Source organism: Cynocephalus volans, chromosome 10, assembly GCF_027409185.1.
Source record: "Cynocephalus volans isolate mCynVol1 chromosome 10, mCynVol1.pri, whole genome shotgun sequence".
Lineage (NCBI taxonomy): Eukaryota > Metazoa > Chordata > Mammalia > Dermoptera > Cynocephalidae > Cynocephalus > Cynocephalus volans.
Window position 1 is genome coordinate 6818614 of NC_084469.1, and position 20159 is coordinate 6838772.

The 20159-nt window shown below is 44.7% G+C and overlaps 2 protein-coding genes across 6 annotated transcripts in view; one reads left to right on the top strand and one right to left on the bottom strand.

Moving 5' to 3' along the window:
* Positions 1-10178, bottom strand: part of CBX1 (chromobox 1) — a 25333-nt gene extending 15155 nt beyond the window's left edge. Inside the window, exons 1-2 of one of the 4 annotated variants that reach the window (XM_063109307.1) lie at positions 10063-10178; positions 9635-9818 (exon numbers count right to left, since the gene is read on the bottom strand). The gene's annotated coding sequence lies outside the window, so the exon portion shown is untranslated. Of the gene's footprint in view, positions 1-3246; positions 3457-9634; positions 9819-9956 lie in introns of those variants that run through there. The other 3 variants (XM_063109306.1, XM_063109305.1, XM_063109304.1) reach the window with 3 other exon arrangements.
* SNX11 (sorting nexin 11) lies at positions 10169-19439 on the top strand. 2 transcript variants are annotated; one of them, XM_063109303.1, is made up of 7 exons: positions 10169-10342; positions 13374-13570; positions 14026-14112; positions 14428-14528; positions 16628-16723; positions 16948-17160; positions 17907-19439. In XM_063109303.1, exons 2-7 carry the CDS (start codon positions 13529-13531, stop codon positions 18178-18180), a joined length of 813 nt encoding a protein of 270 aa, XP_062965373.1. In that variant the 5' UTR covers positions 10169-10342; positions 13374-13528; the 3' UTR covers positions 18181-19439. The 2 variants fall into 2 exon arrangements, with proteins under 2 accessions (XP_062965373.1, XP_062965372.1); XM_063109302.1 differs by having other exon boundaries at positions 13516-13570.
* The last annotated feature ends 720 nt before the right edge of the window (positions 19440-20159 follow it).

The following is a 20159-nucleotide window of genomic DNA, read 5'->3' on the forward strand; positions in this document are numbered from 1 at the left end:
GACGATCAGGAAACAGAAGTCCAAAGCTGTCAAGCTTTTTAGGGAATGATCAACAAGATGTATCTGATTGGTAAGCCCTAAACAGAAAAAAAGGAAGAAGTACCTCTGCTGAAAGAATTAGCAACTACTGTACATACCAGTCATCAAAAGGCAGGTGAAGGCATGTGTAGTATATTCAGGTGTTAGTTGTATTTCTAAAACGCTTTTTGTCTCTTAGCTGTGGCTGTTTGTGAAGCAAATGCTTTCCAGATGGAAAACTTGACTGAGCAGAAAACAAGAACTTGTGCCACATACACAGTGAGCAGGAGTTTCATTTTTAAAGGAGCCCCTGCTCTTGAATTCCAAAGGATCTAAAGATAAAATAACGGTATGTGAATACATTTTGAATTTTATCTGAGACATGTTCAGAAACTCCACTAACTCCCCTTTGAGTGTGCCGACATGGATTAAACTATAGATATAGCTTCAAGGCCACAGGGATCTGCAAATGTTGGTAGGACACAGTGATGCCGCAAGCAAATCTTTCAGAGGTTTTAATTTAAGATGAAATGAAAATGATTAGAAAGTTAAACCAGGGCCGGCCTGTGGCTCACTTGGGAGAGTGTGGTGCTGATAACACCAAGGCCATGGGTTCAGATCCCTATAGGGATGGCTGGTTCGCTCACTTGGGAGAGTGTGGTGCTGACAACACCAAGTCAAGGGTTAAGATCCCCTTACCGGTCATCTTTAATTGAAAAAAAAAAAAAAAAGAAAGAAAGAAAGTTAAACCAGAATTATGACTACATTGGAAACATCAAAACTTCACACTGTACCCCATAAATATATACTTATAATTTGTCAATTAAAAAATAAAATTACATTAAATAAAAGAATTATGACTACATTGGAATTAAAAGTGGAGACCAAAACATTCACAGATAATAAAACAAAACCAAATTACTGACACTAGCCTCTCAAATACCACAGTTCTGGAAAGGCCCTCAAATTAGGTGGCCCCCTTCTGGTCATGCAATCATGAGCAGGAAAGACTTAACACAAGTCACTCCAATTCAAATACTGACAGGATCTGATTTTTGTCCATATTTGAGTAACTTCTCCAGTTAATCTTGGAAAGGCTATTCATTTTTTCAATAGATATCCCTACCGGGAAATTTTTATTATTCAACTCTATACAAAAGACAAAGGATTTTCCAAGATACTTTCAAAACAAAGTATTCAAGCTATATAGCCTGCTGTTGAAACTCAGAACCTGGGACCTAAGGCATTTATTTAAAAGTCATCTGCACAGTCTGCATACCTTTTCCTTATTTAATACCAGGGTGAGTACATTAAAACCTGAGGCTAAGACAAACATGCGAAGGCCAACAGTTTTACTCTGCCAAATATCATAGGTCGAAGACAGGCAAACTACTACCTAAATGCACATTAATTAATTCCCCAACACATGAGTTCTCAGAAAGGATCTGAAAGCCCTATTTATTCATTCGTCAACAGTCTGAACGGCCTACTACGTGCCTGACACTGGATGAACAAGAGGGTACCCATAAAGAGCCATTAGCCTATTACTCCAAAAACTCTTCAGAAATAACCTATGATGTGAACATCTATCAAGTCTAATGCAAAATCTGTTACACCACCACAGATAGTGTACGAAAAAGGGAAATTTTGCTGGATAAACTAGTAGAACAAAAAAGTGAATAAATTCTCTTTTATGGTGTGAACAAAAAAGAAACATTTTCCTAGTCCCTAAAATGGGCATGAGAATACATAACAGTTGCTTTTCTTCAGATGCAGTACGGTTAGAAAATTATAGGTGTACTGTATTCAAAAACGCAGAAGGCAAGGGTACCCTCACTTGGTCTCCTTTAATAAATATAGAAGCACTAGGCTACACACTATTTACATTTTTAATGAAAAACAATTTAGGCCTCAGCAGCCATTTAAGAAAAATGTCACCACAGGGAAAACCGGAAATGACTGAAGATTCTCCACTGCCCTAAGGCTTCATTAAGGTGCAACCGGTTCAATACAGGTGCTTTTCAATCATACCTCTTTCCATATAAAAGTCTATAAAGCGCCTAGGGAGAAACACAGGCACTAATTGCCCGATTGTATTCACGCATCTATTCTAAACACTTGGACCTTTCAAAACTATTCCAAACTGCTAACATGATTCTTAACACACGAGTATATCTTACCCCAGGCCACAGGTTCTACTATAACTGATCTTTTTGTAAATTCCGTCTCAATTGAGTTAAACCATTACATATTAAAATAGACCAATCCACAAATAACCTTCATTTGACGCTTTGAAAAGGGGGTAAAAGACTGCTCACTTTGCCACCACACTCTGCTAACAATCCCAGATTAAAATTTATGGAACTAATTTTGAATCAAAGCAAGAGCTGCACTTGGACTTTTTTTTTTTTTAAACTCCGCAAAGTTATCACGGAGTGAAGGTAGTAGAAAACCTGGGAAAAGTGAAGAAAGCGTGTTCCATCTTACAGCACTGTAACGACCCCTCAGGAAGCAAGGGCGGCCTGTTTTCCCCTTTCCTCTTCCACACCTTACAGATATACTCTCGGGACCTCCGCCCTGCTTATCCTAGCAGCTCCTCCCCCTCTAGAGCCAGGCTAAACAAATATATATTCCTCTCCCTCCTTTCGCCCTCCCCGACTTATTCAACAAATCTCCTCCCCCATTAGCACACCTTGGACTGCCCAGCTCCCTCTTCCAATTTACTCCAAGTTACTTCATAGTTCAGCAAGCAAAATTTCTCTGGCAACCCCGGCCCGACCCAATATCCTCAGGTTACATTTCTAAGCCTCGGGTCTCGCAGTCGTCAGCCCCTCTCCAGGCATATATATCCACGTATCAAGCCTGTGCCCTTTCCAATTTCCTAAAGTATTTCCTCTCCAGCCCAATCCAGCCGCCCACCCAACCCAAGCAGCATTGTCTCGGTCTACCCGGGCCCAGAAGAGCGATCCCTAAGTGCTCTGCCCACCGCGAATCGCTTCAATCTCTCGCTGAGGACTCGCCACCCCGCCTTCTCCATCCTTCACGCAGCTGGCGCCCGACCCCTCTGCCCCAGAGGGAGAGCTCCGCGCGGGAAGCTGAGGGGCAGGGCTCTGGGCCCCGGCGCGCTCGCCACTCCTAACCTCTGCCGCGAGAGCGGCCCCTCACCCTGGAATCCCGCCGCCGCCGCGCCCCCTCCCCCCGCTTCCCCGTCTCTAGCGGGCTCTTCACCTCAGAGCAGCGCCAAGAGCCCAAGAGGAATCGGTGCCGCGCCACTAGCGCGTTTCGTCGGGTCGGCCGGGGGAGTGGCACCCAGGAAAGCTACAAGCCGGTGGCCGCGGTCGAGCCCCTCACTGAAGCGGCGTACCACAGGCCACGGCCAACGGCCCTCCCCTCTGCCGAACAAAAGAGCCTTGCACTCTGCGCTGCCCGCCGCCCGCACTGCGCAGGCGCGACGACCCGCCCCACGGCACCATGGGACTCGGAGTCCGTTCAAGACTACAAGGCCCGAAGTGCTGCGCGCGTCCCACGCAGCACGCACAGCTTGCGAGGATTGAAGGAGTTTTAGTTTTTAAACTGCAATGGCGGAGAGAGTGTAGTTTACGACGCTGCATCGCAGAATATTAGTATGTGTGATTTTACAAGTAAGCCCCTTGATGGTTGGTCCCCAAAATCAACGACTTCTGGACAGTTCTGTGATTAACATCCTCGAAATTTTTGAATCTTAACAGGTTCCCCACTAGAGTTTTACCAAATCTCCGCTTCTTCAAATCTCCAATAATCTCTGTAATCCTCTATCTCCGCCTCCTCACATCTCTGTAAGGCTCCCACTCCTCAGCGTTGGGATTACTTTCCCCTTCGAGGCCTTCCCTGACTCCCTAGAGTAAGTCAGGTCCGCCTGGTAGGCATCATCATGGGTTCCTAATTACTCCTTTTTCATTGGCTGTGCCAGCTAGTGGCTTAAGTACCGATCCCTTGATCTCCGGCAACCCTCACTCGGCTACCCCAAGGAAACAAAATTAGGCAAAAACCATGGTTATTATTCTTGAGACAAGGGTTCTGGTTTTTATTGCAACTAGATCGCTGTCATCAAACCCGTTCATATGGATATTCGGTCTCCCATAATAACATTCACCCACTTTATTGTCATTAATGTCTGTCATCCCTTCCGGATCTATACTCCGATTAGGGTAGAAACCCCGCCTTATGCCGTTCATTACTATATCCCCAGTGTCCAATACAGTCCCTGGCATATAGTAAATCAATATTCGTTGAATAAATGATTAAGTGAATGAATGAGATGGTCCTTCTTCCTAACAGAAAATGAAGTTGGTCAAGCTTTCCTTCACCTCAGTTTTATGTTTTGTATCTCTCTCTCTTCTTTTCCTTATCCAATCAGAAACTGAATAGAAGTTCTCCTGGGAGAGGGTGACATTTTTGTCTTTCTTACTTTGAAAATTGTTTTTTCCCCGTCCCCTTGGGGGCTGGCTGACATGGGGATCCCAACGCGTGACCCTGGTGTTGTAAGGCTGCGCTCTAACCAACTGAGCTAACTGGCCAGCGTCTTAATTTGTGTATTAAAGTATCCTTTTAATCAGGGGGAAAGGGCAATCGCCAACTAGTCTACGGCACCCCACCCCACAGTGCAGGAGTCTGCATTTATATATCAGTTTTGCTGAATCGGGCAGTGTTCAGGGCTCTGGAGAAATACTATATAAGAAGCCCAGCCCAGAAATATCATGAGAGTTTAGCTAAAAGGGCTTCAAGTATACAGAGAAGAGAGCAATTCTTCCTAAGACTTTTGGGTCGAGTGTCCATGAAGAAGCAAAAATTCATCTACTCACTTCCTCCCGAAGTGTACTGTTTTGAATAACCTTAGTAATGAGAAAATTAGTTGTAATAACGTTAACTACTAAAATTGAATGCTTACCCCAGTGCTAGGAATTCTGTTAGATTCTTGACTGATGTTATTTAATCTTCACAACCACCCTGGGAGGTGGGAATTCCTATTTCCAATTTGTAGAGAAGGCTCAGAGGTGTGTCCAATGGCATTCACCCACCAATAAGTGGTGGAATCAAGATGTGATCATGAATGTGAGGGTGATCTGGCTGCGACATCTGTCACCGCACTGATCGCCAGGGTTGATTCTGCTGATCTAGCTGGTTAGGCGGGTGTCCCCTTCCCCCCTCACCACTCCATATGCGTCCTTCCTGAAGCTGCGCGCTCAGTCGAAGAGGACAACCTAACTCCATAGAGGAGAGGAACGTTCTTCAATCAAGGGTATAGGAGTAGCTGCGCTCCCCTGCTAGAACCTCCAAACAAGCTCTCAAGATTTGATCTTATTTCTGTCTTACTCTCAAACCATATTCCTTTCTGCGTGAAATCCCTAATTCCCCATATTGAACTGAATTCTGCTCCCCAGGTACATGCCATCTATTTTTCCTAATTCTAGCTTCTGTAGCCACCCAGAGTAAATCTAATCTCTCTTTCCTATGCTCCTTCTAGTAGTGAAATTTAACCTTATATTCCACAAGGTCTCAATTTTCTGGCCTAAATGTCATCATTTTCTTAAACTGCGCTTCACCGGACAACAGTTTAAGATCTATCACATCTAGATTGTTCGTAAATTCTGGCTCCGTATTTCTAAGTAGGGAGAGCTGTCACTATGGTACGCTATACCATTCTTGAATTAAGGGAGCCAAAGTTTATCTTCTCTTTTTAGATAGCCCAGCATCACTGGTTTATGCTAATCTGGAATTCTGCCAGGGATGGATGTCAAACACAAGCCTAAATTTCTGTTATCAATATTCATTTTGAAATTTGTTTGGGATTAAATGGTTTTAGTTTTCTCCTTCCATAAGAGTAGTGACATTTTAAATTATTCAGACTCTCAGAGTTTCTTTTCTTTCTAGGGGTAATGGCAACTCAGTCTTAATAATCTTTGTCAAGACAATATTTGTTTTTGTTTGTTTGTCTGTTTGTTTTGGCAGCTGGAGGTGTGGGGGGGAAATCTGACCCCTTAACCTTGGTGTTATAACACCACGCTCTAACCAACTGGGCTAACCGGCCAGCCTGTCAAGGCAATATATATATATTTTTTTTTTAAAAAAGATGACCGGTAAGGGGATCTCAACCCTTGACTTGGTGTTGTCAGCACCATGCTCAGCCAGTGAGCGAACTGGCCATCCCTATATAGGACCTGAACCCGTGGCCTTGGTGTTATCAGCACCGCACTCTCCTGAGTGAGCCACGGGCCAGCCCAACGCAATATTTGAAGAGACATTGCTCATGCTACAGGAAATGCATCTGTCACATCGTTTGTAAAATCACAAGTAATGTGGGAAAGGGAGTAAGTGTGATGTTGCAAAAAACACAAGGGCTTGAAAATCTGAACTGAATTGGATTCTGTCTCTACTATTTGCCTGCTGTGTAATGCTGGACAAGCTATTTAACTTTTCTGAGTCTCAGCCTCCGTGAAAATCTAAAAAACATGAAAATATTATTTTAGGTTTGCTTTGTAGGATTTCTGTGGGATTAAATGTTGAATAAAGGGGATGGCATATAGCTGGCACTCAGTAAATAGTAGCTATTTTAGGTATAGTAGATAGCTGCTTCTGAGATGTGATTTAAAGAGTGGGGGAAGAACAGAACTTTTAAAATATTTTTCTCCACACTGTCTGAAATTCTTTGCTTCATTTTGACTATTACTTGAAATTCTATTGTTAAAGATGTATTCATCTGGGGTTAAGAGAACCCCCCACCCCTTTTTTTTCTTTTGGCAACTGGCTGGTAAGGAGATCTGAAACAGGCACACTTTTAAAAAAAGGCTAATATACTTAAGAGCTACTTCTCTCTTAGCTCCTCTGGTCAGTCTAATTCTCAAGATGACTTCCTGGTAGTAACTGATTAAAATGTACACTTCTCAAATCCTGCACCCATAGCCCTGACTGGTTTTCTCCTGTGAAAGGGGAGCACTGCTGCAGAGGTACTCATGTCATTTGCTAGCATGTCAGGTATGAAAAGGATTGGCCTCATTATCAAGTCTTAGAAATGACCGTTTCAATTTACTTGAAATTACTGTTTCAAATTACTAGAAATCACTTTTGAAAAAATAAGCTAGAGATAGGGCATTGCCTATTTGTGAAACCTATATTACATTCAAGTTATTTCATGACTTTATTTTAAAACATTTATTGATACCAACAAGGTCAAGAGTTTGGATCCCCGTACTGGCCAGCCAACAACAAAAAATTTATTGAATAATGTGCAGGGGTGGTGGTGTGGGTGGGTGGGATTATGCTAAGCCCTTACATTCTTTAGAATATAAGCTCCAGGAGGTCAGCGTTTTCTCCTGTTTGGTTCACTGCTTTATTTATTTATTTTTTTCTCTTCACTGCTTTATTTTTAATGCTTAAAACAGTGCTCAGCCTGCAGAAGTGACTTAGTATCTGTTGAATTAATGGATACATTCTGCAGATATGCTCTGTGGAAGTGGCTCTCCAAGTGTAGTCCACAGACTCAGAGAGTGCCTGAGATGGTTTCATGGGGTCTGCATGGTCAAAACTATTTTCACAGTAATATTAAGACATTATTTATTTGCTCCTTTTCACTGTGTTGACACGTTCACTGATGGTTCAGAAGCAACAGTGGCTGAAACTGCCAGAATCTTGGCATGAATCAAGGCAGAGGAACCAACTTGAACTAGTCATTGTATTTTTCACTGCCATACACATGCAATAAAAGAATTTAAAAGCTACTTTCACTTAAGACTACCCTTCATGAAGCAGCAAAAATAATGAATTTTATGGAATCTCTTTCCTAGAGTGCACGTCTTTTTCATGTTCTATGTGATGAAATGGGAGGTATGCATAAAGCACTTCTGCTGCTTACTGAAATATGATGGTTGTGCAATTGTTTGAGATGTGTGAATTGAACTAGTTGTTTTTTTCATAGATTAAAAAAATTTTAGGGCCGGCCCGTGGCTCACTCGGGAGAGTGCGGTGCTGATAACACCAAGGCCCCGGGTTCGGATCCCATATACGGATGGCCGGTTCGCTCACTGGCTGAACGTGGTGCTGACAACACCAAGTCAAGCGTTAAGATCCCCTTACCGGTCATCTTAAAAAAAAAAAAAAAAAAAAAAAATTTTAACTTTTTTTTTTTTTTAAGATGACTGGTAAGAGGATCTTACCCCTTGGCTCGATGTTGTCAGCACCACGCTCAGCCAGTGAGCGAACTGGCCATCCCTATATAGCATCTGAGCCCATGGCCTTGGTGTTGTCAGTACTGCACTCTCCCACAGGCCGGCCCTAAAAAATTTTTTTTTTTTTTTTTAAATATAGAGTTTATTTTTATTTATTTATTTATTATTTTTTTTGTCTTTTTCGTGACCGGCACTCAGCCAGTGAGTGCACCAGCCAGTCCTATATAGGATCCGAACCCGCGGTGGGAGCGTCGTCGCGCTTCCCAGCGCCGCACTCTCCTGAGTGCGCCACGGCTCGGCCTCGGCCTTAAAAAATTTTAACTTTTTACTTGAAAGAATGACTGACAGAAAAACTATGGTTATTCAGACTTGGGTATTTGAGGGAGGGAAATCAGCCTGTCTCTTCAAGGAAAATGAAAGTGTTAAATAAAGAAATAAAATTTGAGCTTTCAAGCGGAGATATAATTTTGGAAAATGTGGTGTTCATCACAATGAGCCTCACAGCTTCCTGAGACTTTCCTGATCAGATCAGTGATGATGTTAACAAATGTGATTTTTATCTTGAATAATGAAATGTATCGGGGCTGGCCCGTGGCTCACTCGGGAGAGTGCGGTGCTGATAACACCAAGGCCACGGGTTCGGATCCCATATAGGGATGGCCGGTTCGCTCACCTGGCTGAGCGTGGTGCTGACAACACCAAGCCAAGGGTTGAGATCCCAAAAAAAAAAAAAAAAAAAAAAGAAATGTATCAACATTGGAAGTTCTGCATAACTCTGAACCAATATTTTCCAAATGATTTCAAATCTCCATTGCACCTAACCTTTAAGAAACTACCATTTGGGCTGGCCAGTTGGCTCAGTTGGTTAGAGTACAGCCTTGGAATACCAAGGTCAAGGGTTTGGATCCCCTTACCCGCCAGCCACCAACAAACAAAAAAAATTAGGCAAGAAACTACCATTTATTGACTTTTGGTAGTATCAAAGAAGAGTATTTATAATTGTCCGAGAAGGCTAAAAATACTCCTCTCTTTTCCAACTGTTTAACTGTGTAAGGCCGGATTTTCTTCATGTACCAAAGCAACACAGCACAACAGAGAAAATGGGGAAGCACATATAAGAATCCAGCTGTCTTCTATTAAACCAGACATTAAAGAGATTCTCAAAATTGTAATACAATGTCACTCTACTCGTTTTGTTTGTTTTGGAAAACAGCTATATCTCATAAAATATATTAACATGTAATGGTTTATTATTATTGTTTTAAATGAATTAATTAGTACGTGTTTTTGAATTTCTCATTAATTTCTAAATCGGTGAATTTCCCACACAAACAAAAGCTTCTCAGGTCGTCTAGCTCCAGGGCTTGCATTTGTGACCATAACATTTTCCTTGATAATATCTTTGCTAAAATTACCTTCAAAGAAGTTGTTTAAATTGCTTACTAACTAGCTGCATGATCCTTCTTTGGGCTTGTTTCGGCGAGTGCAATCAATGTGAGTTGCTTGACGCTCTCAAGTCGTTTTCGCTCTGACAATCAGTGGCTTTACGAATCTGAGTTGGAGTCCCCTTAGTAGGTAGCTCCGCTGGGGAACTGCAACCTACGGAATTCAAACGCCGGACTTAGTGAGGCTCCAGGAATGTGGGCGTTTTCTTCCCCAGCATCCCACACTCCAGACTGCCTACACTGAACCGGAACAGTGACAACTCCCTCACACCTCTCTGCTCCCAGGACCCACCAGCGACCTTTAATGACGCTCCTTGGCCGCTGATTAGCTACATCTGACAACAGTGGGCGGGAGGCGGCCCGGAATTGGAGGTCAGAGCCCATTCACCGCCCCTCACCCAGCATCCGCGTCCACCCTCCAGCGCCCCAAGTGAGTCGAGAGGGGATCCCGACCCCCGTCCGCGGCTGGGCGTAGCCGCGCCGCGGGGGAGCGGGAAGCGCCACTGAGAGGCCGGGCCTTCAGGGGCGGGGCGTCCGAGGCACCCAGGATTGGCGTGTGGGAGCCGTATCCCGTCGTGCACCGCGGCACCGGCAACTCACCCGGAAGGAGAAGCCGTGATTCTGGCTATATGGTGGGGCGCTGGCGGTGTTGCTGTGGGGAGCAGGTGCTGCTCTCAGGTGAGGGGGCACGGGCGTGAGCGTCAGTAGTGGCACTTGGGATGGTGGCCTCGCTTGACATTCTAGGGAAGGGGCTGTCACCGCCCGGGATGAAGGCGGGAGCTTGCTCGGGATACAAGAAAGGAAACCTGGCTTTTCAGTTTACTTTGAAAGTATAAGGTATCTTTCGTTTTCACTCCCGAAGCTTAATCGGGAAGGGAGAAGGGCTGTGTGACCCTTTTGCTCCTATTTCGTTGAAAACGGAGGGGGGACTGGCCGTAGTGAGAGAATGGGGACATTTACCCAAGCGGCTAGGACTAGCGGGTAATGGCAAGTATTTTACCCGGACACAGGAGACTCGCGCTAGATTGTGGTTGCCTATGTTACTCATCTTCCAAATGGAAGGAGGAGTAGGCTAGAGATGGACAAAAGATTGCAAGAGAGCTGCTTAGTTGAGACTACACAGAACTTGGTCAGACAGGGGAGCTTCCTCTAGCACCTGTGAGTAGATAGGAGAGCTCTTTGAGTTGCCATCTGCCATCTGGCACCAATGGCTCAAGGAGAAAAGGATGGGCGTCTCGGTGGCTCAATCGGCTTTGATCACCTGATTTTTTCTTAACGTGTCTCTTGAAGTTTAAATGGGAGAGAAAATGGTGAGGCAAAAAGCCTTGAGTTGCTACCGTGAATTGTTAGGACACTGGAAATCTTTACAAGCTTTGTGACGAATCTACTTTGTAAACAGCAAATAACTGGGTTCTCACCAAAGATATTGGTGCTGGTACGGGTGGAGAAAGTAAAGGAAACTTCAGATGTGATTGAAAGGGCCCAGGAAATGTAGGTAGTGCTGAGTAAGTTGTGTACCTAGCTGAGAGGGTCACTGACTCTGTCTTTACTTGGATGACACACAGATATGCCCCCCAGATCATTGAGCTAAAGTTAAGAACTTCCTGCTTCTCTCCAAGGGCCGAACTGAGCTTCATTTCCTTCGGAGGAGTGGAATCTATGGGGAGGAAGCTGATGAATAGTGGTTGTTAGAAATTATTACTTGCAGTCTATGTTTTTGTATTTGTACCAGTGTTTCTAAAGAAAGTTAAAACTGAATCTTTCTTAGTGCCCTTTTAAATTTAGATTTGAGTATACAGCATATTGAGGGTCTTGGGAATTTTTTTTTAAAGCCAGTTTATAGCTAGTTATTTCTAAGTGGTATTGGCCCCAAAGGAAAGGAGAACTAGTTCTGCGTGGAGGTGGTGCAGGGTCTTATGCAAACTATTCTTGAGACTAAGGGTATGATGACCATGTAGTTACTAGATTATGGTCCTGATTTTGGCAAACCTTTCAAGGCACAGGAGATGTATGAGCTCCGTTGAGTGTGTGGATGACTATGATTTCCTTGCCATCATCTTTCCTATTGTTACTTTTGTGAAAAGATACTTCAGAATATTTAACTCTCTGCTTCTCTGCTGGCAGTTTACCAAATTCCTGAAAAGAGAAGTGAAAAAAAAAATTTTTAAGGGCCAACCCATGGCTCACTTGGGAGAGTGTGGTGCTGACAACACTAAGTCAAGGGTTAAGATCTCCTTACTGGTCATCTTTATAAAAAAAAATTTTTTTTTTTAATCCACAGAAGTTAATTTTTCACAGCAAGTCCGTCTGCTGTTTTTGGTCACAGCCATTTGACTACTACATCTGGAATGTTATACATGGGTTGCTATGGAATTGGAATTTCCTACCTTTCAGTTCAGGAGCCTTGGAGGTGGTGACTGCATCAGATGAAAAATCAGATTGTCAGCAAGAATGCTGTTTAAGATGGTATCGAAATCACAAAACCTTGGATTTACTCGACAGTGCAGCTCAATTTTGTCATATGCCATGCAGTTTTGTCTCTGCATGCAATGTCTGTCTGTAGAGAGACCTTCTGGTGTGTTGGAAAGAATTAGAAAAGCTGTTGGGTCTGCTAATTTCGTGGTGTAAATGAGTTCCCCTTCTTTTGAAACATTAGCCTTGTGTTAGCAAAACATAAAATAGAAGGAAACTCATTACATACTCCTCTAATGGTAAGGCAGAACTAATAAGAGAATGTTTTTAAAATTAATTGTGGGACTATAAAAATGAGTGGGTGTGTGAATGGGCATGGTGCGGGGGCGGAGAGGGAGAGCTCAGATATAGTGTTGTTCTCCCAGGAGCCAGCCAGGGCATTTGTTGGCAGTACATATTGGCTGAAGTCAGTTTTCATTTCAAGGTAAATTGGAAAGGGAAATTAAACCTTATTGTTCTGCTCTTAAGAGAGGAGAAGGCGGGTGGAGGCAGCAGCCAGGGTGGATGCTGTTGGAGTGGTTCTAGAAGTAACAAGATTAGTGCTGTATTTTAACAGAAGGTGACATCATGGGCCCCTTTGGAGTTGAGTAACCCTATGCTGCAGCCTTCATGGTCCCCTTGTCAGAGTGGGCGATGTCGCTATACATGTAAACTGCCACACTGGGGGAAATCAGGAATTTAGGCTTTAATGAATCTTTACAAGGAGCGGAACACATCCTGAATCGACCTGTGCAGCTGTGGGGTGCTTGGGCAGAGAAACAAACCGGGTGGCGTGTTGAGAGAGGAAATGATTAGAATTATTGGCTCGGGTTCTGGAGAACGGATTTGATAAGGGAAGGTCACAACTGGGCAACCCACTTCCTGGAACACTAAAACTCTATGATTCACCTATGGGGAGGTGACTGGTTAGCAAAACAGAGAGATTCAAGAGCATTGGAGTTTGTGGGGACTTGGATGTCTCTAAATAGCCAGGAGGGGGCACTATGAGGCTCACTTTCAAAGCTGTGCTGAGTGCCCACCAGACACGGCTGCTCTTGTAGCCCTCAAGGCAAAGGTTTTTACCACTGAACCTGCCTGTTCTGGCTGCCTGGGACAGACTCTCCACAGACCTCAACGTGCTTTGGGGAGAGGTGGCTTAGTGGAGGGTCCTGGCAGGGGTTTGAGAAGGTAGGCAAATCCCCCAGGACTTTTAGCTTGGCACTGAGTTAATGTGGGGGATGTTTTTGCTTCCTCTTAGGTTTTACACAAGAACTAAAAAAGTTACCTGGGTTTCCCCAGGAGGGTCTACTGGAAAATTTCAGAGTTTTGCTCTGAGGAAGAGTGATAAGAATAGAGGCACACTAACCCTTATTGTTCCTGTATCCTCTGTCCTTCATCAGATGTTTTCTTCCAATGGGCTTTTGGTGTAAGATGTCGGAGAACCAAGAGCAGGAGGTAAGAGTGTGGTCTCTAGGGAACAGGTGGGTCAAAGTTGGGGAGGGGATTTAGGAGGAGGGAGGACACAGAGATGCAAATCATTGCTCAGTGGTGTTCTTCCTACAGTGATACCTTGGTGGTTCTGATGAGCTTAAAATAAAGCCAGGAGAAGGAAATCAATAGCAGAGGCATTGCTGGAAAATGAGGTTCTACTTCTAACTAACTTTTCTGTTGGTTGGAATGTACTGGAATATAAGCTTCATGAGGGCAGGGATTTTTGTCTTGTGTTCATGCTCTATCCCCAGCACCTAGAACAGTGTCTGCCCCATAATAGTGCTCAGTAAATACTTGTTGAACTGAATGAACAAATGAATGAAAGTTGGTGCTGAGTGGAAAAAATCTAGCAGCCTGTGTTGCAAAGCTGCTTTTCTGTGTGGCTGAGCTGAAGCTGAAGGAGCATTTCTTACCCACAGGAGGTGATCACAGTGCGTGTTCAAGACCCCCGCGTGCAGAATGAGGGCTCCTGGAATTCTTATGTGGATTATAAGATATTCCTCCATGTGAGTGCATCAGGCTTCTGTATTGGGGTCAACAGTCTCTAGGGCTGAGGGCTTGTGCTGAGGTGGAATCTGTTTGTGGATGTTTCTGGTGGCTTGAGACAGAAGACTTAGAAGAAAAGGAGGGAGGAGAGGAAAGAGAGCTTGAGGTATGCTGTGAGTTGCTTTTAGGCTGCCTGGTGGCACCTTGCTCCACTTGGGGCCTCCTGATCAGGACCATGGCCTGATGGCCTGGATCCTCAGTGAGAGTGATGATGGGGGGCTCATGTGAACTTGGTCGTTTCCCACTAAACCCTTGTTGTGTACTTCCTCCTATAGACCAACAGCAAGGCCTTTACTGCCAAGACTTCCTGTGTGCGGCGCCGCTACCGTGAGTTTGTGTGGCTGAGAAGGCAACTACAGAGAAACGCTGGTTTGGTGTGAGTTTGCTCTTGCTTCTTTCTTGGGTCTGAGACTGGCTTTTTAGGTGTTTACTTGGGAAATGGAATTGACAATGAAGAGAACTTGCAACATGCAACATGCCATGCACTAAGGAAATTGGGAAATGCATTCTTAAATCATGTTTTCAAGTCAGTGAAAAAAGTAGAGTTCTCATTTTTAGTATCTTGACCTAACAAAGCCTTACAGACATCAAAAATATTTTTCTCTTTTCTTATGTGTTTTAGCATAGGGCTCAGGAAATATACTGCTAGCATTTTAAATGTGCTTATGACTGGTTATCAGAAAATTTTAAGCACCTGGACTTATTTGACAGGTAGTGTTCCTGTTCATTTGACATATAAAAATTGTGACTTTTTTTTTTCTTTTTAGTACAGAGCTAATTTTCTAGAGAGATACCTTAGGAAAGGTAGTTATTCACTCCTCACTCACACTCCCCAAATGTGTTCTGAAAGTGGAGAGAATTAGGACATGATTCCACCGCAGGATGGTCACTGAATGCTCGGTGGTGGTGGGTGGCCTGTTGGGTGACCAAGCCAGTTAGTTAACATGTGGGTCTGATGAGGATGTTGTCATGGAGCAGGCCCTCATAAGCCAAATGAAACTCCCTAAGTTTCTCTGACATATCCTGCATCCTCCAGCCTGGCCTGTTTTTTAAAAGTATGTGCTGTACTTCATATGAGAAACTAGGGAGGTTTTAAGAGTTGACAAATGATTTGCTGCAACTCAGCCACTTTTAGGAAATTCTAATCATGTGACTTTCTGGGACTACAGTAGGTAGTCTTAATTTACTCAGAAGGACCCAGCATTCTCAATGTCTAAAATTCTTCATTTTAAAAATAATAGTTGATGGCGGGAGTGGGTTTTGTAAGCCATGTAGTATAGCAGCATGGAATTTGGAGTCATAGACTTGGTTCAGTACGAGCTTTGCTGCTTCCTAGCTGTGTGACAGTGGGAAATTTACTTAACGTTTCTGATCTACTACAGTGGGGACACTTATATCTTTCTCAGAGGGTTTTGGGGAGGATTAAATGAAATGACGTATGTAAAATATTTAGTACAGTGCCTGACACATGGCATGCAGTCAGTCTGTGTTGAGGGGGGTTAAAATTGGGGAGGCTCTAAAAGTAATTGAGTTGCAGCAAATTGTCTATCATCTCTTAAAACCTCCCTAGCTAGGAAGGTTTGAAGTACAGCACATACTTTTATTTTTTTAATTAAAAAAAATTTTTTTTATTGAATCATAATTGATTATACGTATTTTTGGGATTCAACATTGACATATGTTGATCGAATCAATATTACTAGTATGTATATTGTTACAAATTGTACTTATTCTTTATATTCCTTTTACAATCTCTCCCTATCCCTCTCTCCTTCCCCCGCCCCACTCATAACCCTAGATTTCTTCTCTCCCTCTGAAAGAATAATGGTTACTGTATTGATTTGTTGCCTAGATGATATATCCAATGCTGAAAGGTGTGTTCAGGTCCCCCCATATTTTCATAGAGAAGATGCCTCTTCTGTCACTCTGGAATGGGCTTTGTGGAGAGAGACATTGTATTCTTTTCTTTGGTTTCTGCTGGTGACTCTCCTTGTGTCGATGCAATCCAGTGGCTGGTGGACCATCTGTGTGGTGGTTGTGATGTCTAGCCACTTTCACAGCAGCTGTGGTTACTCTGGTGGCTGTGGTGGGCCACCCACATGGAGGTGATGTTTTTGGCATTCTCCTTGGTGCTGGTGGTGTGCCTGGTTATGGGCGGGTCTGTAATCTGGCTGCATGCCCTGGGCCCCCGGGTGGGGCCCCGAGGTGCTGGTGGTGCAGCACATACTTTTAAAAAACAACAGGCCAACTGGAGGATGCAGGATCAGTCAGAGAAACTGAGGGAATTTCAACTGGCTTATGAGGGCCTGCCACATGACAATAGCCTCATCAGCCCTGCACATTAACTCCTCCCTGCCTTAGTTAAAAGCTCACTGTTGATTAGGCCTCTTTTTAGGGGATTTCCTTGATCAGGGGCTGGAATGATTATCTTAGACGTTACACTTATCTTGGGTGTTACATTTTGTGACTCTGTAGCCCTGTACCTGAACTTCCTGGGAAGTCGGCCTTCTTTGGCAGCTCGGATGAGTTCATTGAGAAACGACGACAAGGTCTGCAGCACTTCCTGGAAAAGTGAGTGGACATGGTGGGCTAGCATTGGCTGGTGGGGCAGAGGCAGAGGAAGGTACCAGGCAGGATCTCATGCCCTTGCTCATCAAGGCATGTTTGTGGTAGGCACCTTTCTTGTGCCCTAACGCCTTCAGTGCTCACTCAAGCCAGAAGCCTTTCGGAAGATGGGGATGGAGAGCAACTCCTCAGGGTGATGCTCTGTGTTGTGCCGCCTGTGTTCCCCGCAGGGTCCTGCAGAGTGTGGTCCTCCTGTCAGACAGCCAGCTGCACCTCTTCCTGCAAAGCCAGCTCTCAGTGCCCGAGATAGAAGCCTGTGTTCAGGGCCGAAGCCCCTTGACTGTTTCTGATGCCATTCTTCGCTATGCTATGTCAAACTGTGGCTGGGTCCAGGAGGAGAGACAGAGCTCTTCTCACCTGGCTAAAGGAGACCAGCCTAAGAGGTGACTGAAGCACTCTTTTTGAGACACCAGGGCTTAGGATTACTGTAACCTGGCCAGTGGGGCATCCATTTGTCAGGGAAAGTAATGTCACTGTGTTGGTAGCCTTTCAGAAAAGCCTCACTCTCTGTGTGCACGGTTCTCTCATCCAAGGTGGGTCTGTGTTAATCTACTACTGGGTAGCAGGGGCTCCTATTAAAACCTGGGGAGAAAGAGGGGAGAGCTTTCTTGTCTGTTCTTTGTTTCTCACCCTCCTTTTAAATAATAGCTTTATTGATATACAATTCACCTGCCAGAAAATTTACCTTTTTAGTGTACTGCTCAGTAGTTTTTAGTATATTCACAGGGTTTTGCAACTATCAATCACCACAGTCTGTTTTAGAACATTTCTATCAATCCAAAAGAAACTCTGTACCTACCCATGCATGACTCCTGTTTCCCTTCCCACCCCCCAGCCCCTGACAACCAGTAGTCTCCTTTTTATGTCTATGGATTTGCCTATTCTGGACATTTCACACAAACGGAGTCAAGTGATCTGTGATCTTTTGTAACTGGCTTCTTTCACTTAGCATAATGTTTTAGAGGCTCATCCATGTTGTAGCATGGGTCAGTATTTCTTTTTATGATGAAATAATATTCCATTTGCATGGATACATAAGCACATTTTGTTGATCTATTCACTTGTGTGTATCCGTTCATTTTTGTTTATCTGTTCATGCCCTTCTTTTTCCTTTCTTGCTGTTTTCCAGTTGCTGCTTTCTTCCAAGATCTCGTAGGAAGAGCTCTCCCTCACCGCCTCTCAGTGAAGAAAAGGACGATTTAGAAGTCTGGGCTCCTGTTGTTGACTCTGAGGTTCCTTCCTTGAAAAGTCCCACTCTCCCACCCCTCTCCTCACTGTCATGCTGTGATTTTGCAAGATCTGATGAGGGAACGTCCACTTCTCAGTCTGTGAGGAGGGTCGTGGGAGGGGACCACACTGTGCCTTTGGACTCTGGTCAGTTAGAAACAGTTTTGGAAAAGTGAGCACTGGTCTGAGCTCTGTGTTCTGTTCCAACGCAGATGGAGAAGACACAGGCCAGGAGACTTAGGTGGGAGTGGGCACAGGGCAGATGTAGGGGAAGCCGGGCTGCAGTTGCCTCTGCTCGGGTTAGTTGCACAGAAGTGGGTCATGACAGCTCCTCATGCCTCTTCCGTAGGAGTGAACACTGTGCAGATGTTTGTAAGTTAAGCATAAGGCCCAGGGGCTCTTCCTTTTGCACAGAACCCCATATGTACTCTCTTGGGTGCTGAGTTTCTTTGGGTGTTTATTTATAGTCCCAGGAGCACTGCCACAGGTGACTAGTTTTGGGGACCTGTAAGTGGCAGATTCTAAGCTGCCATATTGAATATTGTCCCAACAGGAATGCTTACGTAGTTATATTCCCATCTTGGCTGGCTTCTGTTTTTGCAGTCCCTGGAGCTGGGACTTTTTGTTTCTGGGATGCTGGCCTCTTGTACACCTCCTTGCATGGACAGGGTGGTGAATATTTACTCTCCCACCTCCTTGTTTTTTTCTCCGCTAATACCACTGTACTCAACTGGTGTTGTGACTCCTGTTGCTGGAGTTTCCAGCACATCCAAGTCCTCAGCCTGGCTGAGTGGGGCCTGAGACCCAGTAACAGCTCATGGCTGTACATGAGAGAGAAATGGTTGGCCACAGCCAGAGGGAAAGGCAACAGCTCAGGGGGCTTTGTTTTGGAAAAGGCCGTCCTGGGCTGTCACTATCTTTTCTGTTTATAAAGCAGGGTCATGGCTATCTTTTCTGCAGGGTTAGAGTGGGTTCCTTTTTTTTTTTTTTTGAGTCCTTTTCTTCTCCTTTAGTAACAATCCCATACCCCTAGGGCTTCAGCCACCACAGTGTGCCTCTGCTATGTTGCAAGGAGGCCGTATGTTCAGTCCAGCAGGGCGCAAGGGCTTTGTTTCTGCCTGGAAGAGAGGGCTCTGGGGATGTAGATGAGGAACCACATGCCTTCCTTCAGACAATGAGGCATTGTGCCCTCCTGCTGCCATAATTCCTCTCCACTGAGAGCCTGCGCTGGCAAGAGCCGAGTGCTGTCGGCATCCTGCATCGCTCTGCTCTTAGGGGTATGTGTGTGGATCGTCCCCCTCTCGCCCACTCCTCCCTCCTCTGGCCATCCCACCCTGTCTGTGGGCTCTTTTACTACCAGCCTATGCTGTGGGACTGTCATGGCATTTAGTTCAGAGTTAGGGGCTTTGGCCTGAAATAAAACGCAAGTATTTAAGATTGTTGTTGCAATTCATGTCTAACAAGCTGTAGCCGAGAAGGAGGGAGTGAGGGCTGGCGGTAGTTACCTTCATAAATCATGAATTTATCAGCGTGGAAATAATGGTTCAGAACTGTGCACTGCGATTCTCCTGTATTGTGTGTGCAGCTCAAGTTGACCACTGGAGGAAGGATTGTCTTCCAAAGAGTCAGGATCCAGCTCTTCTCACAGTTCTGGGCATGAACCTTGTTAGGTATAATTTACCTGATGCTGCTTCCATCCTCGCAGCCTGTCTGAGGTGCCAGGTGCTGAAAGAGAAATAAAAGTTTGTCAACAGGCAGATGCGAAGCCCTGGCTGGTATTCATCCCTCTTTCCTGCCATCTCCCCTGGGTTTTTCCTTTATATGATGCAGCAGAGCAAGGCAAGGATAGAAAACCTACAGAGGCAAATCCAAAATGTCAAAAGAAGTTCATTTAAAAGGGGAAAAAAACTCCAGACACAACCCTCGCAAAAAACCGACAGATGCTAAGCTAATGGCATCCGCTCTGCCGATTGGTGGGGTTGGCTCATGAATATTAATGAATCCAATGCTCCAAATGGTGCAGCTGTGAACCCAGCTGTGCCTGAAGCTCTCTGATCTCGAAACTTCCAGACAGGAGCCGGAGGTGGTCTGTGTCAATTCCCTACTCAGCCAAAAACCAGCAAGCTGGGTTGGCCTTCTTCTCTTCGCTCCTTTT

What these genes read in the sequence shown, in the direction of transcription:
- SNX11 (XM_063109303.1), top strand. Translation starts at nt 13,529, where the DNA reads ATGGGCTTTTGGTGTAAGATGTCGGAGAACCAAGAGCAGGAG. An exon ending in ATTATAAGATATTCCTCCAT is followed by an intron (nt 14,113 to 14,427) that starts GTGAGTGCATCA and finishes TTCCTCCTATAG; the next exon opens with ACCAACAGCAAGGCCTTTAC. An exon ending in CAGAGAAACGCTGGTTTGGT is followed by an intron (nt 14,529 to 16,627) that starts GTGAGTTTGCTC and finishes GTGACTCTGTAG; the next exon opens with CCCTGTACCTGAACTTCCTG.